The following is a 24422-nucleotide window of genomic DNA, read 5'->3' as shown; positions in this document are numbered from 1 at the left end:
CTTAGTTTGGGTTTGGTGATGTGGAACTTCAGCACAGGTGACTCCATTTTGATTTCTAGCCTGGTCTGTTGGGGCCTAGCACAGAAGCTCAGTCTAAAACAGCAGCCACCTATAATTTTTATTTAACACATTTATCCAGGGAATGTTCATTTTCTTCACTCAGGCATCATCCTCTAGTCCTCGCTTGCCTTTGGATGCAGGAGTGAGGGTGGGGGGGCAAGGCCTCTCTTGGACCCCCTAGTGCAGCTCTGAGCTCAGACCCACTATTGCTTCCAGGAAGAAAGGAGAGCCACCATGTTCCTAACAGAGTGGATTTGATTCATTGGTAGTACTTCTCAGCAAGAATTCCTCTTTGAAAGGCTACCAGTAGTGGAGATGATAAAAAATTCTTCCAGTGGAACCTCACAGTGTGACAACTGGGTGGGGAGATTTTGGTTGTGGGGGTGCCATGGAGGTGTCTATCTGCCCCTCCTTTAACACCCACGGGAAAGTACCCTTTCAACTTCTCCTTCTGTACCCATTCAGGCACCAGTTACCCTCCACAAACTCGTGATTCTTCTGCTGCAATGCCTCTTGGAGGCTATCGCCTAAGTTCCCTCTGCCATCACCTAGTCCAGATGCGTCATCTTCAATCTAGGTTTCTGCAGGAGGCTCCTACTTGGCTCCCTGCTTAGAGGAGCTCTGCTGGGCAAGCATTGTGCAAGCTTCACCCTTCTCAGTGCCGCCCTCATCAATCACTTACCTGCTCAGAAGCCTTCTGAAGCTCTCCATTTCATCAGGTGTAAACCCTGCTTGTATCGTGAGACACTCCCCACTCCTGGGCCCCACCTTCTCATATTTTACCTTTCCCACCACTCCCAGGGCCAAGTCTCTGCTCCAGCAGGGCCGGTTTTCTCCTTAACCCGGCTGTGTGCTATATGTGTGTTCCCAGGTCTCTGCCCATTTCATGTTTTCCTACTGTAACAGAGGAAAGGTCTGAAAAGGGGCAAAATGTTTTATGAATTGTCTCTTTAAAATCTCCCACACTTTTTTTGGGAATTAAAACCTGCATTCCTGCCTGAGGCCAGTAATCAAAGGGGCAGAAAAATGTTCTTTGCTGTTTGTTTTCTAGCATCTTACACCACAGGAGACAGCTCAACGGAATTGTCTGGACAAAGGTCATGAGACCAGCCTCACAGGAGATAAGGTCCACTGAAACCACCAACTATAGTTGAACAATAGCCTGAAGGCACGACATGTGACACTGATCACAAAGGCCCAAACTCAACCACCAAGCTCAACCGCCCCCCCCCCCATTTAAAAAGCCCTGTATTTCTACTTAAAGGCAGGATGGAGGTCTTTTGAGAGGCTAGTCTGCCGCCCTCCTCATTTGCTGGCAAATTAATAAACTTCTCTTGCCTTTTCCTCAAACCACTTGTCTTCATTCTTTGTTCTCATTGATTTAACCTCAGGGACAAGTACCAAACTTTCACTAACACTACCACTGGAAATCCAGACTCTTCTCACATTTGCCTCAGCAAATCCTACCTGCCCAAAGACTCACCTCAAGCTCTATCTTTTCCAGGAAGATTTTATTGATTCAACAAGTGCATGCCTTTCAATGTATTGGACTATTGTTTGTTTGATAGGTGCTGGGGACATGAGGATGAATTTGGCCTCTGCCTTTTGGTTTTTTTCTTCTCTCTGACTCCCAAGAGAATTAAAAATCAAGTTAATCCAGAAACTTCTTAAATCAGAAATGCTGTATAGATATACCTTTCCCTTTTAAGCAGGTACTTGAGAATTCAAATCCAGGGATTTAAAGTGTGTGCAGATAAAGAATTTGACAGCCAGAGGACAGATGAAAACTGCCTTGCAGCTTTTTCTGGTTGATGCTTGCCACGCTGAATACAATATGTGTGAATGACTAAAATGCAGTAAAATATGATTCCTACAAATAAACAGGTGTAATTTCTTCTTATGCAATGAAGAACAAAGTCAGATTAATGTATATCTATGTTTATAAACAAGAAAAGATCACCTTTGTTAAAAAAAACTTTATTTAAAAACAGGATATGCTATCTGATCTAATCTTTGTTTAAGAAAAAAATCTAAAGCATGGAGAGAAATTTGGAAAGATATACTAAATGGTTTTCTTTGGGTGGAGGAATTACTGGTGATTAAATAAAACACTTCATTTCAATCCAAATCCAAACTTTCTGTAACAGGTAACTTCCTTGTTATAATCAGAAAGACATTTTCATTTTGGGAAAAAGCACAGAAACAGAGATATCAGTTTGTTGCAAATGCAGATGGATCACTTTAGAGACAGTGTGAAATTGAATATTAAAAGGCCTTCTGTTTTGTTTTAATATGGAGTGAGGACTGGAGGGGGCCACATCTACAGGGACATTCAGTAGATGTGGACTGGTGATTATAGTGGTTCAGGGTAAACATTACAAAAACAAACAAATGAGCAAACTAATGGAATGTGATAGACAGGATGCCTGAGTAATTGCTATAAATGCTCTGTCCTTTTTTTTGTCAGAGACCCAGAAAGGACTTTAACCTCTAGGTCTATTAATCTGGTTTCTATCACTGGGCAGAGCTAGCAACATTTTATGTTCTAAATTATAAATATATGACTCACCCTTGATATGCTCTTGCAACTTTGTTTTCTTTCCACTGAAGTTTGTTATCTCATCACAGGAATGGAAAATGGACAGATTGATGAGTATCACACAGGTGAGTATCTATAACCTTGAGAATTTCACATGCAGGTGGGAATTTTACCATGTGGGAAATTCGCTTGAGTTCTTAGGTCAGTGGATCAGCCCCACTACAGCGCGTATAAATAAAATTCAGGAAAGACTCTTGAATTCTGGATTCTGGGAAAACTCCTGACCATGAGATTGATCCTGTTTTTTGGTGCCCTTTGGGGGCACATCTACTGCCGAGAAACATTTGTGGGGTAAGTTATGCTTTCTGGTGCTTGTTTGAATTTTATTGAACTGATTTCACTGAGCCTCTCCCTTGACTGTTACGGAGTAAACGGTGTTAAGTGTTCAGTGTCTCCATAGAAGTTCTCTTAGATTTGTGGGTGGTTCAGTAGTGGGAAAAATAGGAGTGGGTGATCAAAAAAGAGATGAATGGCATTTAAAGGAAAAAAACGAAAGTGAAAACCAAACACACACAACCCGATTTTCTTACTCATTTTCCCCTCCAGTGATCAGAATGTGGGATGACAAACATCAGGCTAAATAAAGCTGCGTGGCCACTTGCCTCAGGGCATCTTAGGAGGTGTCCAGGCAATGCTCCCAGCTCCTTCCTACCTTTCTGGGGTTCACCTACCCCTCAGTCCCTGTCTGGCCCAGCTTCAGATTCAGCGTGTTGGCAGTGGAACCGCATGGAGTGGGGGTGGGCAAGGCTGGAGACTCCAGCTGGACTCCTGCTCTCATCTTTGCTCCCAAGTACTTTGGCTCCAAAATTTTATGTGGGGCTTTCGGCAGCATTTTTTGGAGAGTGTTCCAGGGAACTAACGAAGCAGTCAAATCAATTTGGTCCAAAAAAGTGAGTGGTCAAATAAATTTGAGAATGAGAGGGTTAAACAAACTATAGGATTTCTAAGAACTTTGACTAAATTAGTGTGCATTATAAATCTATAAGAGGGGATCTAGGTTGCAGCATGTATGTACCCAAATTTTTTTTTTTTTTTTTTTTTTTTTTGAGACAGAGTCTCACTTTGTTGCCCGGGCAAGAGTGAGTGCCGTGGCATCAGCCTAGCTCACAGCAACCTCAGACTCCTGGGCTTAAGCGATCCTACTGTCTCAGCCTCCCGAGTAGCTGGGACTACAGGCATGAGCCACCATGCCCGGCTAATTTTTTTTTGTATATATATTTTTAGTTGTCCAGATAATTTCTTTCTATTTTTAGTAGAGACGGGGGTCTCACTCTTGCTCAGGCTGGTCTCGAACTCCTGACCTCGAGCAATCCACCCGCCTCGGCCTCCCAGAGCTAGGATTACAGGCGTGAGCCACCGCGCCCGGCCTGTACCCAAATTTTTAAAAATCGCTAACTACCCCCCTTTTTTTGCTGAGCAACTCAAAGAACTACTACTATTCCTTAGAATAAACACCAGGAAATATTAGCCTAATGTATTTACTTTTCTTAGCACCTTCCCATTTTAAAGGAGGACTCCAGGGAGTCCATGCATTAACTAAAAGTAATGAGACTCAAATGGAAGAATTTTCAGACTATTTGTGGCAGATGGATACTTGGGGCAGAAGAGCCTTGAAGAGCTCACATTCCATCATTTATGTATTCCACCAGAGTTTGCTGGAAATTGCATGGGACTTAGTTTCAAGGACCTATGTGCTGGTCCCCATATATATATGCTCATTGTGCAGATTCCTTCCCCACTGCACAAAAGGGTGGGCCAGTGATTCGGGAAGTCTGCCTGCTTGAAGAAAGGGATAGAGATGGAACTCTATCACCAAGGAAAAGGCTATACGAATCCAGCTTTTCCACCCAAACTCTTCTTGAAAGACAAGTGTTTACTTGTTTTGAGATTTGTCTTTCCTGAAAATCTTTTATTCCCATTGTAAGTATGTGTGTGTGTGTGTGTGTGTGTGTGTGTGTGTGTGTGTGTAAAGAGAGACACATCATGACTTGTCTGGGTCCCAATTGTCCCTGGCCATGCCCCGAGTTTGGGCCACATGAATGGGGTTTGGAGATGGAACCCCGATATATTTTCATTTGACAAAAAAAAAAACCTGAAAACAAACAAAAAAACACAAACCAAAAAAAAACGCAAAAAACCTATGTCTACTCACATGTGAATTTGATTCCCCTCGTAAGCACCAAGTTAATTATTCCACTTTTTAAAAACTTATTTCTGAAAAACAGGAACAGACAAGTTTAAAAGCTAGCACTTTATGAGCAGCAGGTGTTATTTGACAAACACTCATTAGCTAAAGGAAAGGTAACTTTAATGGCAAGCTTCCTGCCAGGAGCAGGTACACCTCTTAATTATTATTTAAATAACGTTTCCTTGGAGGAAATAAAGCCATTCTATCACCTCCTCATTCTGAGGATGTGGGTCAGTATGCTACTTATTAGCTTCTGGATTGTCAAAGAGATTATTGACTGTCGAGTTAATCTGTTACATGCAGAGACTAACAGAAGCAGAAAGCAATAGGAAAGTGCCCAGGTTTTGCTTTTAAGGTCATGCCTGTGGTTCATTTTCTTTAGAGACCAAGTTCTTGAGATTGTACCAAGCAATGAAGAACAAATTAAAAATTTGCTAGAATTGGAGGCTGAAGAACATCTTCAGGTATCTGTCCTGGAAGGGGCGGGTTCTGTTTCCTAGAGTGGATACTGCAGTTAGATACTATGACTTGTCTAATGTAGTGTGGAATGCTAACTCATGGAGCTGGGATTCCAAAAACCTGGGCTCTAGTCCTAACTACATGGCAAGTCACCTACCTGCCCTGTGTCTCATTTTCCCATTCAGCATAATATAATGGCAATAAATATACCATTCTTGTATTTCATAGGTTTATTATAAGGATGAAAAGAGATATAGAATGTGAAAGTTACTTTGAAAAACTGTTGAACACTTTTAATTCATATTTTCCTTCTAAAATAATTTATAGTATTTATATCCTAATATGACATGAATTGGATCACTTGAATGCCAGCTTTTAAAAAAAAAAACTGCCATAGTTTTAAATAATCTTTTCCTTCTGCCAGTTTTATTTTATTTATTTATTTTTGAGACAGAGTCTCGCTCTGTTGCCTGGGCTACAATGCCGTGGCATCAGCCTAGCTCACAGCGACCTCCAACTCCTGGGCTTAAGCAATCCTTCTGCCTCAGCCTCTCAAGTAGCTGGGACTACAGGCATGCGTCACTATGCCCGGCTAATTTTTTCTACGTATATTTTTAGTTGTCCAGCTAATTTCTTTCTATTTTTAGTAGAGACGGGGTCTTGCTCTTGCTCTGGCTGGTCTCAAATTCCTGACCTCGAGCGATCCTCCCACCTGGGCCTCCCAGAGTGCTAGGATTACAGGAGTGAGCCACCATACCCGGCCCCTTCTGCCAGTTTTAATATTTAGCCATGGTGGGGGGTTCAGGGCAGAGGCAGGGAGAAATATAACACATTTGCTGATGCTTGGATGTTTAAAAACCCTTGTTGCAATAGTGATTCCACAATGATTCTGGTCTTGTGGATTCAAGATAAAATATATACAAGTTGATTTCTTGAAATCTATCAATGCTGAACTGTCTATATCCCCAGAAAAAAACCCACTCATTTCCTTGGCTTGGCCTTTTGGAAATCTCTTTCAGCTTGACTTTTGGAAATCTCCCACTATCCCAGGGGAGACAGCTCATGTCCGAGTTCCCTTTGTCAACCTCCAGGCAGTCAAAGTTTTCTTGGAGTCCCAGGGAATTTCTTACTCCATCATGATTGAAGATGTGCAGGTAATTATGCCACAGACCAGCCTGCCAGAGGTTTGCTGATCCACATGGACTGCAGTTCATGTCCATCCTTTTATCCTTGAGTACCCTGTGCCAAGGAAGGGACTTGTGGGTGTCCCGTAGGACCTTGCAGCAGCCTGGGCTACCCCCGCAGGGTGGGTGGGGAGGCAGTGTCTCTCTTCCTTTTGCATTTGGCACAAGTAGAATATGGTAACAAAGAATTTAAGGGAAAGGGCAAAAGAGAGGCTACAACATGAAACATAAAGTGCAAACCTGAAGGGTATGTAGTCAAAATAGAGAAAAGCTGTTATTGATTTAGGTTTTGGTTAGAGGTTAACTCAGGCCCTGAGTTCCCAGAAAGGTGGTATGAGCCATAAGACTGTGCCTCCCATTCCACCACAGCATCTGCAGCATCTGGCTGGCAGGAAGTGCCATTAATGCCCCAGAGTACTTTTGGAGTACTGCCAGAGTAAGAGAAAGCCATGACTCCAAAGCCTACCAGCCAGGAAGAGGAAAGCTTGGTACTGGGGACTTGAGTGTCACCATTTCTTTGACAATTGTAGACTGAAATGCATTGCTATAAACTAATCGTAGATATAATTGGTTTATCTTAGGTTCTGTTGGACAAAGAGAGGGAAGAAATGCTATTTAATCAGAGAAGAGAACGGAATGGGAACTTCAACTTTGGGGCCTACCATACCTTGGAAGAGGTAGGTGTTTCCAAATGAACATCAGAGAAATGGGCCATTCTCTCCTCTGATGACAGGGCCTGTACTTCCACATGGTGATTAAGTGACCTAGAAATGATTCTCCTATTTCCTAACTTCTCCAAGTTTCCCTAGGATTTCATAGCCAGCATCAGTGTCATGGTTCCACATCTCCACCTGCTTAATGCAGGACCTGAAGTCCACCAGCCACCCAGCTACTTTGGAAGTGTCCGGGAGTGTCTAAAGTGAGCCAATAAACCGCCCTCTCCTGCTCATGTGCTTCCTCTCAGCCCCCTTGCTGCCTTCCGCAGAGCCGTGTGAGAGCTCTGCTTCACAGCTGCCATTGATGACAGAATCAGGGGCCACCTTGACGCCTCTGCCTTCCAGCCAGGGATCAGGTGTCTTGCAACCTGCCTAAGGCTTTAAGGCCTCATGGTAGCAAAGCCTCATGTAGTCTGTGTTGTCTTTCCCGAGTTTTGTTGGTCCTGTGAAGAATGCCCCCTTCCTGCAGCTGGTGCTCCACGCTGCTACGCGACTCCTGGGCGTGGATGCATTACCTCTTTGTGACACAGAGTTCTTCTTGGGGTGCACAGGAGTCATCTGCCCTGAACAACTTAGGAGTAGGGGGTGGAAGGGGGCATGAGGGGAGAGCTGTTGCGGGGTTCAGGCATGAGGCTGGGAGTAGGGAAGAGCCAAAATGGAGGTTTCTGGCACCAAGCCTCCAAATCAGCAATTTTAAAATGCAAAGAGCTCTGAAGCATTTTTCCCTCTAATTTATCTGGTGGCAAAACCTGATCTGACCTAAACTCATTTGGGAGCAAAATCTGACCTGAACTGACTCGCTACTCATTTGTTTCACTGCCAGAAATATTAATGTGCTTGAATATGGAGCAATGTCCCATGTGTAATATATAATACATATTTCCTATTGCCTTTGTTAAATCTCCCTCTTCAAAAGAAATTTTTTAATTTGAAATATATATGGCCCCAAGGATTTCAGATAAGAGGCTGTGGACCAATACGGACAGTAAAGAAGAAAAGGGAGTGGTGAAAACAAGATGCCCTCTCTCTCCCCTTTGCGGGCCACACAAACTGTTGTCCTCCTACGGAGTGCAAACGCTGGCAACAGCTGGAGGGGCTGTTTTCACCCCATTAACTCCCCAGACGCGCCCGGACATGTTTCAGTTCCAGCAATGGACACAGCTTGGGCGCCCCAGAAGCGCAGAATTTCAATCAGCCTTGGAAAATGGGAGCCAGCGTAGCTGGTGGCTTTAGTGTGTTCGTGGGAGGCACCTCATTGTCCCCAGGCCTGAGCTCTCCCTTCTGCGTTTTGTAGCGCCCTCCTCTACAGCCATCCTTTTGGGGGCCACTAATGTTTGTGTTCCTGTGTTAGCGAGGCCGGGAAGCTTTATCGCTGGAGAAGCTCGGCCGCATGGCGGGGGTCGAGGAAGCCGCAGGCAAGCCTGAGCAGTGCCATTTTGTTCTGCGCAAAACTGCAAAGAGCCGGCACTGCCGCAGCAGAACGGCTGCTCCCCTCCAGCCCCTGCAGACGCCGGCTGGCTCTTTACCTCCTAGCCGGGACCTCCCGACCCTCCAGGACCCGCCTCTCCACGGCACCCCAGGGCACGGGGATGGAGGCTGGAGGCGAGGGGAAAAATCACTAACGAATGCATCACATCAGGTCGTTCACGTGCAAATGTCTTACGTATTCATTTGAAACATTTTAGATTTCTCAAGAAATTGATAACCTCGTGGCTGAGCACCCTGGTCTAGTGAGCAAAGTGAATGTTGGCTCTTCTTTTGAGAAAAGGCCTATGAACGTGCTCAAGGTACACGGCGCAGCGGCGGTTTTTCCTCCCGATGCTTCTAGAATCTCCCTTCCCCCAGGCTGGCCCGCAGTCCCCACTCTGCTTTGCAGAGCGGTTCTTTTTTCTTTTTCTTTCATCCCCCTCCTAACCGGTCCTTGCTGGTTTTGAGCATCCACCCCCACCCTTTTCTTTTCCCCTCTTCCTGCGCAGGCTGACGCCGGTCTGCAAGAGAGTTAATGCTCACGTCCGACGGACGCGCGCGCGGGGGATGGGGCGAGGGCGCCAATGGGAACCGAGCAGGGGGAGGTGGGGGTGGGGGAGTCTTCTGTAATTAATCAAGGTGGGAGTTCTCTGCCCTTTTCCCCCCTTCATCTTCTCTTTTCTTTACTCTTAAAAAAAAAAAAAAAAACAGTTAGAAAAGGCACCAAGTAATTGCCTGAGCTGCAGTTGAAAAAAACGAAGAGTTCCCGTAGCGTGCAGAAGGATGATTGACAGCTAAGCCGCAAAGGCAAATGCCCTGAACGAAGCCTTTTTTTCTTTTAGGTAATAGTTTTTTAGTTTAGGGTTTTGCTCCAATTGTAACCCCTGTCTTAGTGCTGATAATTTCAAGCTTTTGCGCTTTGCCCTGAAAAAGAGTGAAAATTATTTCCCCAGCTTTCCTAGAAAGAGTTTGTTAAGACAAAATAAATAAAGAAAGAAGAGGTAATGTCACAACTCCTTGCTAAATTGGGAAACCTTATGGCTGGGAACCAACTAACTGGGACAGATGGATTTCTCCAGAGCATTTTTTTTTCCCCAAAGCAAGCCTGAAAGAAGTGGTTTGCTTACTTCATAACACTGGGGTACATTTGCTAATGTTTACTACTCTTTTTATTTTCTCCACCTGCCCCCCAGCTAGGTCAGGAAACCCCAGATTCTCCTGGCCTTGGACTTTCCAGGCCTTCCCTTTTCCAGGGTGGTTTGGTAGTTGAAAATGTTAAGTGTTTTTGAAAGTTCCCTGCTTTTTACATTTGAGCCCTTTAGAGGAAAAGGCACAAAACATTCAACTAAACATTCAACATTCAACTAAAACTCTCAAAACCCGTGAAATGTAATTTTTAGCAAGGATTTGCATTTCTCATTTACCTTATCTGCTATGTTTAGAATGCTGCACGGAGATAGAAGTTGATGGTGCAAAAATAATCTTTTCCTCCCCATTTACTGATCCAATTGGCAAAGCCACTGTTCCAAATAAAACTCACTTAGATCATAAAATTTAAACTCTGGAAAGCACCTCTAGAGCCTGCCATCCTGTTTTTATGAAGGTCTCAAAAGGTTATGAGCATTTTTATAACAAAAATAACATTATTATTGCATAAATTTGGAAAGTAGAGAAACAAACCAAAAAAAAAAAAAAGGAAAAACATCCTAGTAATTCTGATTCTACAACTATGGGATAACAGTTATTAACAATGTTGTGTGTATTTTTCTACTTCTTTCTCTCTTTTTCCTTTTTTCTTTCTCTTCTCCCTTTTTCTCATATGTATGTGTGTGTGTATATTAATATATGAAGTGTTTTTTTTTTTTTTGGTCTCCAGAACAAAATCTGATGAACAGTCTTTTTAAAAATGGCATACATTTCTGTAACCTGGTTTTTTTTCTAATTTACAACATATGAACATATTTTCATGTCATTACATTATCTGCAATGATTTTTTATAAACATCAAAGGCGAAAAGCCCATGTCCTGCTTATTAGCCTGCATTTAAGCTTACATTTTAAAAAAGGGACAAAAGAAAATCCACCTTAAATGAGAAGAGTTAATTGACAGCGTCATTGTCTGCATCTCCTCTTTCAATCACATCAAGAACAGAAAGCGGGACAGAGAAGGACCCGAGGTGGGGGGAAAGGAGGGGCCGAGGTGCCACCGCGTTGGAGCCGTTTACATTGCCACGCTTGTTTTGCAGTTCAGCACCGGAGGAGACAAGCCGGCTATCTGGCTGGATGCCGGCATCCATGCTCGAGAGTGGGTTACACAAGCTACTGCACTGTGGACAGCAAATAAGGTTATTTTGCCAAAAATTCCTTGCTTGTTTTGTCTTTCTGGAGTCAGGCCCACCTAAACACACAACAGTCTCTGTGGTCCTGACGGCCGGTGCTCTCAACCCAAGCCCTTCTCTTGTCACAGGGGCAGGAAACAGACCCATCCAGCCTTTTTGGCATTGCCCCATCTGGCACCCTGGCCCTTTCCCCTTGGGCTGGCTGCTGCATGCTCTGTTACACGATGCAGCGAACTAGAAAAGATCGAAAGGATGGCAAGTAAGGACCGTGGGAGTCAGATTTCAGTCTAAGAACTGACTAGAGAAAAATCGCTTTGCTGCCTGGAATTCTAAGGGCTGTAGCATGATGTGCTAGAAATTTATAAAATCACGAAAGAGGCTGAGAGAGAACATATGAACAGGTGCAAGAAGAGTTTACTTTGACCTACAGATCCAAAGTGGAATTATTTAAGGGTGTTTGGGTGGTTCTGAAAATTTCCCAAATCTGATTTTGAAGTCAGAGTATAGCAATACCTCTCTTCCACATGTTTGTTGGCATTAGAGTCAGGACATGGGGCTGGGTGTGACCTAGTCTGGTATTTCTTAAGTAATTCAAAAATGACATGCTATAAATCAGAATGTTAATTCATGAGCATAGGAAATCAATCCACATCAGATCATTCAAGCATGTGCAACCACGTGCATACCGACTGATACATTTTTCCCTTCAATTAAAATGCGGTTACCTTTAGGGTATTATTAAATGGATATTTAACAGTTGAATAATAATGTGTTAGGATGGCTGAGCACAGGAAATGAATAAATTTTAATCCAGCAGAAACTTCAACTCTACTGCTATTGATGGCAAGTAAAAATGTAATTGCCCAAATGGAATTTAACCAGTTCTCTATATCTTTAGCAAAGTCTCCACATATTTAAGTAATCTGATGTTGGTCATGAGTTCTTATGGAAAACTACCCAGTGTGGGGATTAGGATTGCTAAAAAAAATTTCTTTGGTTCATAGATCTACATAAACCACATATACTATTGCCCACCATTGCAAAATGCCTCACCAGAATTAATAGGAAGAATGCTACTGCTCTTGAAAGAGAATGGATATGTGATATCTGGTTTTTACTTAATGTAAGTAAATTATTCTGACAATAAATAAAGGTATAGACATTGGCATATTAAACACATTAACACTGCAGGAGGCTGGACCTGGAAGACCATTGACCAACAGTGATCCCTAATTCACATTTGGAAAAAACACATTGCATTAATGTTTTGTCCTGCGTTCCCCGGTGAGGGGGAACATGAGGTTGACATGTATAACGTCCCTGCTCAGATTGCTTCTGATTACGGAAATGATCCATCCATCACTTCCATCCTGGACACTTTGGACATCTTCCTGCTGCCAGTCACAAACCCGGACGGATACGCATTCTCTCAAACCCAAGTAAGCCTGGACCTTTCCTCTTCTTCAACAAGGACCTAAGGAGATGTGTAGGAACGTCAAAAACATAATAAAAATAATCTTTCTTATCTTGATTTTTGCTAAATGGAATGCCTCATCTCTCAGTAGTGCCCGGAAATGAGGCACGGAGAGGTGTTTATAATCATTTCTTGCTCTGGTACATGATGTCTATGCATGTCGTCTCCGCCAGAGCCCATTTCAGCTGTTAGGCTGGGCTATTAGAGCTCAGTGTTCACTGTGAGTCACCTAAGAGATTTGTTCCAATTATCTCTGCGTTTTTGTGGTAGGATTGATAGAAAAGAGGAGGCGGATGTTACCTGCTGACAATTAGATTGCAGTAGGATTTGGGTAGGAGTACAATGCGTCTGGCATTGTGCTTAGAATCTGTGGAAGAAAGCCCCTGTAATATCACTAAAAGGGGTTATGGTAGGTTTTTTTTCCCCTCTAAAATCTCATTACAAAACACTATTGTGGCAACTGTGACCCCACGTATATTCAAAATGAATTGGAGCTTCAAGTTTATTTTTGGAGAGAGCTAACTACAGTATCTCATGAGATACCGAGTGAATAAAGGGTTCCACAGTCAAGTCTAGCAAATACCACCCACTATATCCCTTTCTTAGAGGTTCGTAAAAACATTAAAGCATTAAAAAATCCTTCAAAGATCTGAAGTAAGTTTACCAACTCAGCCCCATATTTTCCAAAATATTCTATCACAGCACCCTCTCTCTCCCGGCTTTTTGTTGTGAGCACGGCAGGCAGGCATGCATTTAAGGAGATGGAGGAACAATCCGTTTGAGGACTATTTGACACCCCTGCGGGCAAGGGAAATGAGTGCAATTCCAAGGGGACCTTTCCGGGAGGAAGCAAGGGAAATTAACAGAATTTTAAAGGGACTTCTCATCAGGCTGAATGACCATCTTTCTTTTTTTTCGTATTACTTTTGCGTGGGATTTTGAAGAATCGTATGTGGCGGAAGACCCGGTCCAAGGTAACTGGAAGCTTCTGTGTCGGTGTGGATCCTAACCGGAACTGGGATGCAGGTTTTGGAGGTGAACACAGGGACTTGCCCCTGGGGATGGTCAGATGGTTGTCTGGCTAACTAGCTGGTTTGCATGGCTCTATAGTGCTTCAGCCTGCTAAACCCATTCAGGATTCAAGCCATTTAGAAACCTATTTGAAAAACACTTTACTAAATTCCCTTCACAGGGGCTCAGTGCTGTCACAGAGCTCTGAGCAGCATTTAATATGTTTTGTCTCACATCTTGGTTTTCTCACAAGCTGGTTGGGCTTGCCATGGCGGGAGGCCGCAGGAAGCCCTGAACCAACCACTAGAGGGGGTTAGGATCTATTCCGAGGAGAAGCATTACATCATCTATGGATGCTTCGAGAAAGAAAACTAAAACGACGTACAAATAGGATTGAGAAATTGATTTTCAAAATAGATTCAAAGGTAAAGTATTAGCTTGCTGCTCTGGTTTTGTTGACTTGCAGCTGTTATGATTTGGAGTTCAGTGCCATGCTAGTTAGGGGCTCATTTATGTTTTCAGCCACCGGTTAAAACCACTTATGTTTCACTAATCATGGAATTGAAATTTCTTTGATTTTTTTTTCCCCCTCAGTAGATGACAGAGGTTAGGAGCTGTGCCTTTTTTCACAGCTGTATTCCTAACACCTAGCACAGAGGCTGCAACATACAAGGCAATATTTGTAAAACAAATGAATTAATGAGAGCTATGGAACCGAGACAAGACACACTAGGGAATTGTGACAGGATATGGGTGAGTGGCAACATCATCCATTGCTTTTACAATTTCTTTTTTTTAGCTTAGGGGAAAAAAAGTCAAAGCATCAGATCTCAGATATTGAATAATGTCCTGCAATTCGATATCACATTTTTTTCCTGAAATGTTATTTTTATTAAATAATTTTCAAATAAGGTGACGTTCTGTCTGTATCACTCAGATAGCCTGGGGAATTCTAGCCCTCCCCATCCCCTCAGAGGTTCTCTAGCCTTCAGAGGCTCGGGCACGCCCACCATGGACCCACTTCAGTGGTCTTGAGCCATGCTAGTTGCTGAGAGAATCAAGGCCAAAGGTGGCCTTGTTGTCAAACGTAGTTGTGATTTCCTCACTGTAGAAAGGGTGTCAGAGTTTCCTTGCATTTGTGACTTTGTTATTTGGAAGTAAAGATGCATAGAATCTTCTACTCTTGGACTCTAAGAATTGGATGAGATACCAGAAAATGAATTTGCTAAACTCCCACCCAATGCAGGAATTCCATCTATAATAGTAAATCTAGCTTTTCTTCCAACAGCTCCCACGGAGAGATGATATAATTTGGTGGCTCTTTCTACCATTCTGCATGGCAGAAAGAACCTATTTTTTAAAGAATAGATGTATCCAGAATCACTTTGGTTGGGCTTCCTATTTCCTTAGAAAGAGACTTAATCTAACATGATGACAATCTTGCTCTGATTTCCAGAGGAGAAACTTAGTGATTCATGATAGCCTCCTCCTTACTGTGTCTTCTTAAAGCTCATTGTCCTCACTGAGCTTCTTCTGCATCTCCTCAGGACCTGGAGCCAGTAACAACCCTTGCTCTGATTCTTACCATGGACACAGTGCCAACTCTGAGGTTGAAGTGAAATCCATAGTGGACTTCATCAAGAGCCATGGAAAAGTCAAGGCCTTCATTACCCTCCACAGCTATTCCCAGCTGCTGATGTTCCCCTATGGGTATACATGTACCAAGTCAGCTAACTTTGATGAGCTGGTGAGTTTCTGAAGCTTAATTTCAGCTCAGCAACAAACATCCATTGTGTAGACAAGTAAGTTTCAGTCATAAAGTTAGGCACTGAGGTGGAGGTGTACTAGTGATAGGTGACAAAGATGAATGAGCTGGGCACAGTGGCACCCTCCTGTAGTCCTAGCTACTTGGGAGGCTGAGCTGGGAGGATGGCTTGAGCCCAGGAGTTTCAGTCCAGCCTGGGCAACACAGTGAGATCCCATTTCTAAAAAATTATTCTTTTTTTTTTTTTGAGACAGAGTCTCACTCTGTTGCCTGGGCTAGAGTGAGTGCTGTGGCATCAGCCTAGCTCACAGCAACCTCAAACTCCTGGGCTTAAGCAATCCTACTGCCTCAGCCTCCCAAGTAGGTGGGACTACAGGCATGCGCCACCATGCCCGGCTAATTTTTTCTACATATATATTTTAGTTGGCCAGATCATTTCTTTCTATTTTTAGTAGAGACGGGGGTCTCGCTCTTGCTCAGGCTGGTCTCGAACTCCTGACCTTGAGCGATCCACCCGCCTCGGCCTCCCAGAGTGCTAGGATTACAGACGTGAGCCACCTCGCTGGGCCCCATTTCTAAAAAATTAAAAAAACAAAACGAAGATGCATGAGACATATAAGTTCAACCACTGGGAAGATTGTGATGCAGCCAAAAGTTTGAAAGGCTGGTTATGAACTTTTCAGAATTGAGTTTCCTTGGGAAATAGAATTCACAAAATTATTGTTACCTTAATCTAGATGAGCAGGAGCTGGATTTGATCATAAAGTCCCAGGATGTGCTTTTCATTGCTTAAGGGGGAAAAAAACCCTTGGATTTGGATCTGAGGGTCTGGGGTGTGTGGTTAGATGCTCTGCACTAATCAATACTGCTTCCGAAGAACTTGCCTCATTCTTTCCTGGGGGTTTGGCTCTGTGACCTGCCATGATGACACACTGGTGTGTGATGTTGGGAGTGAAACACTCACCTCCCTAATTTGGTACTTTCTGTCATCTTTCCTCTTTCAGGAATAAGCAAACTGGTGGCAGCCTTAGATCTGACAGTGACATCTCAGAAGGCTATTCCTAATTGAGCAAGAGATATCCCCAGCTGAAAAGAATGTGCAGATATTTCCAATCTGGCTCTTAAGCTTGGTTTTTGAAACCCACATGTTAGGGGTAAGGCCTGCATTGGGACCTTTTATCAATGTACCTTCAAGTATGTTATTGTCAGCAGCTGCAGGCAGTAATGGTATAGCTTATTCTAATTCAGGTGTATTTTTCATCTCATCAGTTGAATTTTAACTCTGTAAAGCAGTTTTCAGAGTTTTGATGGTATTATTGTTCAATTTCAAATCAAGGAAAAGGAATGTAATGGTTGGAAAGAACCTAAAATATACTTTTAGTAGACCTAGATGACCTTAAATTATCCAAACCTGGCGCTCAAATCGCTACCTGCAGTCATCTAGCCTGTGATTGGATGGCTTCCTGCCTCCGCGGGACTCTGTCCGTGCTGGGGCAGGTTTGATTGTTAGAACTCTTCTTTACAGAGCCAAACCTCCTCCCCATGGTTTTCAACTATCAGTCGTGGTTTATCACCTGGCTCTATTGAGCAAGTTTATTTCCCTTTGAGAAGCAAATCCATTAATTACTTGAAGACCACACCTGCTTCTTCTAGGTCTTATTTCTCCTAAATAACCCCAGTTCCTTCAAGCACTCACATTATGGGATCAGGTTCCCTCCCTATTCTGGTAGCTGTTTCCTGAGCATGCTTTGGTTTGTCTGTGTTCTTCAAGGCTGGCTCCCAGAAATGAATGTAGAACTTGTGTTGTGGGTTAACCAGCACAGAGCAGAGCGTGATCATAACCTCACTCATCCAGACAGTGCACTTCTGCTAATGCAGTTGAGGGTCATGTTAGTTTTTTGGCAGTGGCATCTTGCCATTAATTTATGTTGGGCTCACTGACAACAGAAACCCCCAGGCTCTCCAAGGATTCTACCGAGCCAGGTTTCCCCCATCTGGTAATTGTACCGTTGTTTTCCTGGATCCAAGTTCAAGACCTTACATTTATCCCTAACAAGGACGGTAAAGCCTCAATCAGTCAAAATTGGAACTGTCAAATAACAGAAAATATTTTTCTGAGCTCTACTTCTTGGAAAAAGAGACAATCACAGGGAAATAAGCCAGTATAGGGATTTAGCTAAAAAAAAAAAAAAAAAATCAACTTCCCGGGTATGTCCTGGGGTCAGTACATGATCTCTTTAGCCCCCTTACACCCACTCTATGTCCATCCACACTCCTGAACAAGGAGAGCTGGTGGCAAAATCATGAACCCTGGATTGCTGCAAACACCAGGATGGTCAAATAAACACTGACAGACTTCATGTTGTGTTTTCAAAGCCAACAGAAGTGAACTTGTGCTTACTTCTCAGTGAAAATGGTTAAAACAAAAACGGTATTGTGCTTCCAGCTCAATTAACCAGACAGTCTAGATAACCAGACCTTCCCGTTCTACATTCCGCTGTTGGGCAACTGATCTCCCAAGAGGCAAATGTTATCCATCCACCTTTCTTTGCTTCTCTCACTCTAGAATGAAGTGGCCCAAAAGGCTGCCCAGTCTGTGGAAAGCTTGCATGGTACCAAGTACCAAGTGGGACCAATCTGCTCAATTATCTGTAAGTATCTAATGTGCTGGAAGCTTTTACAAATGAGCCACCAAGTTGGCAGGCACCACGTGAGTTTGGGCCAAAGTTTTTAAATACCTTGATGTGAAGGGATAGGCCTTCATGCATGGAACCCAACCTTACCCAGTCTCCCTCAGTAAGTCTCGTCTCCTCCATGAGACACTTGCTGTGTAATATCTGGTACAAAGAACTTCCTAAATATATGAGTTTTTTGCTCGCTCCTGTGCTTGTCCAGATCCTTCAGCTTACTCTTTTTTTTTTTTTTTTTTTGAGACAGAGTCTCACTCTGTTGCCCAGGCTAGAGTGCTGTGGCATCAGCCTAGCTCACAGCAACTTCAAACTCCCGGGCTCAAGCAATCCTTCTGCCTCAGCCTCCTGAGTACCTGGACTACAGGCATGTGCCACCATGCCTGGCTAATTTATATATATATATATATATATATATATATATATATATATATTTTTTTTTTTTTTAGTTATCCAGCTAATTTCTTTTTATTTTTATTTTTTTTAGTAGAGACGGGTGTCTCACTCTTGCTCAGGCTGGTCTCGAACTCCTGAGCTCAAACAATCCGCCCACCTCAGCCTCCCAGAGTGCTAGGATTATAGGCGTGAGTCACCGCGCCCAGCCTCAGTTTACTTTTGTTATGTAGAATCTCTTTGCCTAAAAATGGACCTCTATCAAGACCTGGTCCTAAATAATGTTCTTTTATTAATCTTCCCTTCAACTAAGGTAAGGACAAAACATTTTTCATTGAATTTTCACCAGTAGTTTATTGGTGACCTTAACCAGAGCAGTTTCAGAAAAGTGGATGAGAAAGAAAGGAGAGAGGAATGGAAGGCTTTTTTGGGGGGGAGGGGGGGGATAAGAGATACATTTATTAACTGTGGGAAAAGAACCAATAGAAAGGGAGCAGTGGAAGATACAGGAAAGAGAAGAAATGACCAATGCAGGGTGGTGCCAGAGTAGGGGAAAAGAGGGAAAGAAGAGGACAAGCATGGGCAGGCAGAGGTAGCCAGTCAGGCTGGGACAAGAGGAGCGTGTCTTTGGATGCGCTGTGGGCATGGATATAGCTACAGCCATAAGAGGGGCGGTCGTGGGAATTTGCAGGAATGCACGCTTGTTAGTCATGGTTTTCTTACTGGAAGTCTTAATGGGAGTGATATTTTACTCACCATATCCAGAACACTTCATGGAAATGCAAAAACTACTTATCTGATAATTATATTACATGTCCTCAAAGTTTCTTTTTTCCCAGGTTATGTCTTTTTTTGTTTTTGCTCTTTTTGCAATTTATGATACATTTAAAAAACTTTATTAAAATCCATTATCATGTCTTATTATCATTTTCAAGTTCGTCAATGATTTTTGTCAATGAATATAAATATATTTATGTAGTTGTAACCATATATTTTGTGCTCAGCTTTTTAAAGTTCTGTATACTTTTATGCATGTACATTCTAGGTACCTGTTATTCCATTATATTGCTATATCCCAGTTATTGAGTCTTTGGATTGTTTCAACATTTTTGCTAAATAGTACTATTTTGAACATGTTTGTACAAACTCCTTTTTCTGTTGGACAATCTTTTTGGAGTATATTCCCAAGGCAAGATTACCAAATCAAATGGAATGAGCAGCTTTGGAGCTCTTGTTACATATTTTTTAGGCTGTTCTCTGGGAAGACTGATCTGCTCACAGTTGCTGAGACCATTTTATCCATGTTCCACGTGGGATTGTTCTCACCTTCATTAGGGGAACCTCCAGAGAGGAGGGCCCTCTGAATTGTGGCAGTGGGGACAGAGGGCTGGACCTAGCTTGAGACTGTCACAAGTCAAGACCGAGGAATCCGTGCCTTTGTCTGGCTGGCAGCTTTTGAGTGGAGTCTGGAGTTCAGAGTATCAGCAGAGTGGCATCATATACCCCTGAGACCCCCACGTGGATCTCAGCAATTCTATTATAAGGAATCTAGTTTTACACCTGCCTTATCTGGAGGTATTTGCAAATAAGGTAGACCTTGGAAGGCTGAGGTTGAGTATGTTTTCCTTGGTGACGTCACAGATGTTGAAGATATTCCTACTGAGCAAATATCGGACAAGTATAGTGTTTACTGTATGATCTTTCAAAACGTGACCATTGATGGCTGAGCAAGTTCTGGTTGCATCATTGCCCAGAGCTGACTCTGTTATCCTGGCCTCATTCCAGCGTGGACAAGCACTGCCTCTAAGGACCAGTCCTAATTAAGTCCATTTTGCCTGCTGCCCCAGCTTGGTATGCAGCTCTGGGCTGAACACCTGCTCACTCCACCTAAGAGGTTGCTGTGTGCCTGTGGTCGGTGAGACATTTCCTGGGCAGCTTTCCATCTGGAAAGGGCTCTGAGAAGCTGCACTACAATAGGTACTTGGTCCAGGAGAAGTTGTTCCTTGAGTTCTTTCTCAGGGAGGTGTAGGGGGAAAAAAAACAGAGCTTGCTGGCAGAGGCCTGGGTTTGAGTTACAGCACAGCCACAAAGTAACCTTGGGCTGGTCACTCATCCTTCCTTCGTGTCTTCGTCTGTGAAATGAGTTGTTGAGAGGCTCACAAGCTAGTATATGGAATAACAGTGTTCACTAACTCTAAAGCACTGTATAAACACTGACTGTTAGTTTCCTGGTGAACCCTCCTCCAGATACGTCTGGTCCTTACTGTAGTCTTACCTTTTTTTTTTTTTTTTTTTTTGAGACAGAGTCTCACTCTGTTGCCTGGGCTAGAGTGCTGTGGTGTCAGCCTAGCTCACAGCAACCTCAAACTCCTGGGCTCAAGCAATCCTCCTGCCTCAGCCTACCGAGTAGCTGGGACTACAGGCATGCGCCACCATCCCAGGCTAATATTTTCTATATGTTTTTTAGTTGTCCAGCTAATTTCTTTCTATTTTTTTTTTTTCTTTTGGAGACAGAGTCTCGCTCTTTTGCCCTGGCTAGAATGCCATGGTGTCAGCGTAGCTCACAGCAACCTCAAACTCCTGGGCTTAAGCGATCCTTCTGCTTCAGCCTCCCAAGTAGCTGGGACTACAGGCATGTGCCACCATGTCTGGGTAATTTTTTCTATATATTTTTAGTTGTCTAGATAATTTCCATTTTTTTAGTAGAGACGGGGTCTCACTCTTGCTCAGGCTGGTCTTGAACTCCTGACCTCAAGTGATCCTCCCGCCTCGGCTTCCCAGAGTTCTAGGATTACAGGCGTGAGCCACTGTGCCTGGCCTGTAGTCTTACTTTTTTGACAGGATCCTGGGCATTTGTTGATAATGATAGTGGTAATCATAACTGACACTTGCTGAATGCCTGTTCTACATACATTATCCTAGCTCCTTCACTTCAACTCTCGGAATCTCACTTTCCTCTTCTGAAAATGGGAATAATACTAGGACCTACCTCCAGATTAAATGAACCAACCTAACATGGTGCTGAACACATTTAGTAGCGCTCAATTAGTGTTCTAATCATAACTATTGTGTAATCCCATTTGAGTCTCACTGCCCTGTGAAATACGTAGCAGTATCATCCTTATCCACAGATGAGTCATCTGGGCCTCAGAGGGATAAGGGACTTGCCTTAGGTCACCCAGGTGATTATTTGCAGGGGCAGGATTCCATTTGAAGCCAGCATTCTGTCCCCTGTGAACCTCCTGGTGTGATTGGCTGTGCCGTTTAGCCACACCAAAAGGATGGGTTAGTAATTTTGGTGCCTGGGGAAGATTCAGTTCAAGTCAGCAACCATTTAGAATGTTATTTACCAGGTGCTCGCATGGCTGCTCTGGGTGAAGGCAAAGACGCAAGTCATGGGGTTCACAGCATTAATTCACAGTACCAACCTCTAGTCCTACTCTTTTCTGGTCTTCCCAGCCCTGTTCGTAGGGAGTAGGTGGCTCCCACCATCTCTGCTCCAGCCATGTCCTCCATGTAACCTCTACCTGCCCTTCCCAGGAGGGCCCTCAGGGCCATTCATTGCTCAGCTCTTCTGAGTCATGGTTGCCTCGTAGGCTCGTGCCATTTTCCTTCATCATCTGTTACGTCATGTCTCAGGTGCTCATTACTGTACTGGTTAAACCCATCAGGCAGAGGTGCCGGGCGGGCTGTTTGATAGCTGAGCAGAGCCTGCTCCACCCTTAATGCTGAAAGTCCCTTGAGGGCAGGAACCAAATCTCTTACACCATTTGTAATCCCTTCCCTCCTGCTAGAGAAAACTATCTGTGCCTTCTGAAGAAGGAAGTGGTGTAGCTTCCCTAAGGTGGAGAAGATGCCAGTTAAGCAGGTGGGATTCCAAGTGGGTGCTGGGTAGAGCTCGAGGTTCCTAAGAACACCAAAGGAAGGCTGAGTATAGTGTCCATTTGAATTACACCATTTGCTTTTCAAATTATCATGTATTTTTTTTTCATAAGTATGACCCTCTACTGAACTGTCCCTCCTCTCACAGTTCATGCATATAGGGGCCCGACTCATCTTTGATAATGGTAGAATTTAGTAGAGAGGTTACATTGCTGTGAGAGACCAGTGGGAAGAGTGTAACCACTTTATTCTCATTTGCCCCTCAGATCAAGCCAGTGGGGGAAGCATTGACTGGTCCTACGATTACGGCATCAAATACTCATTTGCCTTTGAACTGAGAGACACTGGGCGCCATGGCTTCCTCCTGCCAGCCAATCAGATCTTGCCCACGGCCGAAGAGACCTGGCTTGGCTTGAAGACGATCCTGGAGCATGTGCGAGACCACCCCTACTAGGAGCCTGGGGAGGAAACAAACACCATTAAATCTCTTTGGTTTGAAGCAAAGTTGGGTTGTGATTATTCCTTTTTCTAACCCTGATCTGGGAGTACCAGTTCTTCAGTTTCTGCTGCCCTAAAACACAGCAATTCACTGCACTGTACCCTTTTGTCTTTTTAAAAAATATCCACCCTGAGCAGAATGCTCCCAACATCCTTTAAAACATTTTTTAAAAATTGTGATAAATTGTACATTACATGTAATCCACATCTGACTCAAAAAATTATACATTATATAACATTTACCATTTTGATTATCTCTAAGTGTGCAATTCAGTGGCATTAAGTACATTCACAGTGTTATGCCATGGTAACCACTATCCATCTCCAGACTTTTTTTTTATCCCAAACTGAAACTCTGTATCCATTAAACAGTAGCTCCTTATTCCCCTCTCCCTCCGCCCTTAGTAGCCACCATTCTACTTTCCGTCTCTATGAATGTGCATGTGCCGTGTACTTCGTATAAGTGGAATCATACAGTATTTGCCCTTTTGTGTCTGGCTTATTTCACTTAGCGTAATGTTTCCAGGCTTATCGTGTTGTAGCAGATGTCAGCCCCTTCACCTAAATGCTAAATAGTGTAGAATTGTAGAGCAAGCACTGGACTTTTGAGTTCCTTTATTCTATAAATACTAATGAAGCAACTACAATGTGCCAGGCATTGTGTCTGGTTCCATTGTTGCCTTTGGCGTTTCCATTTCCAGTATGCTACAATATACAAACTAGTGGAGTCCACACCAGCGACACTCCTTTCTGGTTGCCCCATCAAGTCTGGTTCTCAGCTTCCACGTGATTTCTCTTTGGACATTCACTTCCATTAGGTTTTCTTCATGTGTATGGTTTTCTCTGAGAGAAAAGGTGAGAACTAAATTTCAGCATGCCTAGAATTCTGGGGACTTGATTCTTTTGCTTCACATCTCTTAGAGATTCGGCTCTCAGTTTCTCTGGTTCCTAACTTCAAACCTGGTAGAGCCCAGGCTTTGTGGTGGACAGGGCGGGTTAGGAATGCAGTGTAAATCTGGGAAGACAAGAGGGCCCCCAGCTCCTGACAGCTCTCTCCTTGCGACTCTGTGCCCTCCTTTAGCCCAGGCTGGTTCTTGGCGCTAAGCCAGTCTATGCAAAGGTCCTACTAAGTCATCCCCCCACTTTGATATCCGATCAAGTTCCTCATCCCCCACCTTTGATGTATAAGTCCATGGCCTGCCTTGGCTCAGCAAAAATCCCGCTGTCTTGATGTCTCCTCTTCGTAATTTTCCATCCCACCGATGCCCTCACTCTGCTGTCCTTGCTGTATTCAGAGTTGAGCACAGTTAGTGTCTCCTATTGTAATGGTCATGGCCTATATTGCAATCATCTAATTAACATCTTCCTTACTGTTTTATTTTTTATTTTTGGTTTTTTTTTCAAATTACTGCTTTTTTTTTTTTTTTTTTTTTTGAGACAGAGTCTCACTCTGTTGCCCAGGCTAGAGTGTCATGGCATCAGCCTAGCTCACAGCAACCTCAAACTCCTGGGCTCAAGCGATCCTTCTGCTTCAGCCTCCCGAGTAGCTGGGACTACAGGCATGCACCACCATGCCCAGCTAATTTTTTCTGTATATTTTTAGTTGTCCAGATAATTTCTTTCTATGTTTAGTAGAGACGGGCTCTTGCTCTTGCTCAGGCTGGTTCCTTACCGTTTTAACAAGTGTCAGAATAAGTTTTA

General features: G+C 43.5%; 1 protein-coding gene across 2 annotated transcripts; it reads left to right on the top strand.

Annotated features, from left to right (window-relative positions):
- Positions 1-2828: 2828 nt before the first annotated feature.
- On the top strand, positions 2829-22727 carry CPA2 (carboxypeptidase A2). 2 transcript variants are annotated; one of them, XM_045565495.1, is made up of 11 exons: positions 2829-2950; positions 5230-5311; positions 6326-6460; positions 7072-7167; positions 8892-8993; positions 10919-11017; positions 12340-12450; positions 13430-13520; positions 15044-15243; positions 17828-17912; positions 22490-22727. In XM_045565495.1, the coding sequence occupies exons 1-11, from the start codon at positions 2886-2888 to the stop codon at positions 22675-22677; spliced, it is 1254 nt and encodes a 417-aa protein (XP_045421451.1). In that variant the 5' UTR covers positions 2829-2885; the 3' UTR covers positions 22678-22727. The 2 variants fall into 2 exon arrangements, with proteins under 2 accessions (XP_045421451.1, XP_045421452.1); XM_045565496.1 differs by lacking the exons at positions 8892-8993; positions 10919-11017 and having other exon boundaries at positions 2861-2950.
- Positions 22728-24422: the final 1695 nt, after the last annotated feature.

The sequence above is a fragment of the Lemur catta genome, chromosome 11 (assembly GCF_020740605.2).
Source record: "Lemur catta isolate mLemCat1 chromosome 11, mLemCat1.pri, whole genome shotgun sequence".
Taxonomy (NCBI): domain Eukaryota; kingdom Metazoa; phylum Chordata; class Mammalia; order Primates; family Lemuridae; genus Lemur; species Lemur catta.
The sequence above is the reverse complement of the archived record's forward strand: the minus strand, read 5'-3'. Positions and strand labels throughout refer to the sequence as shown.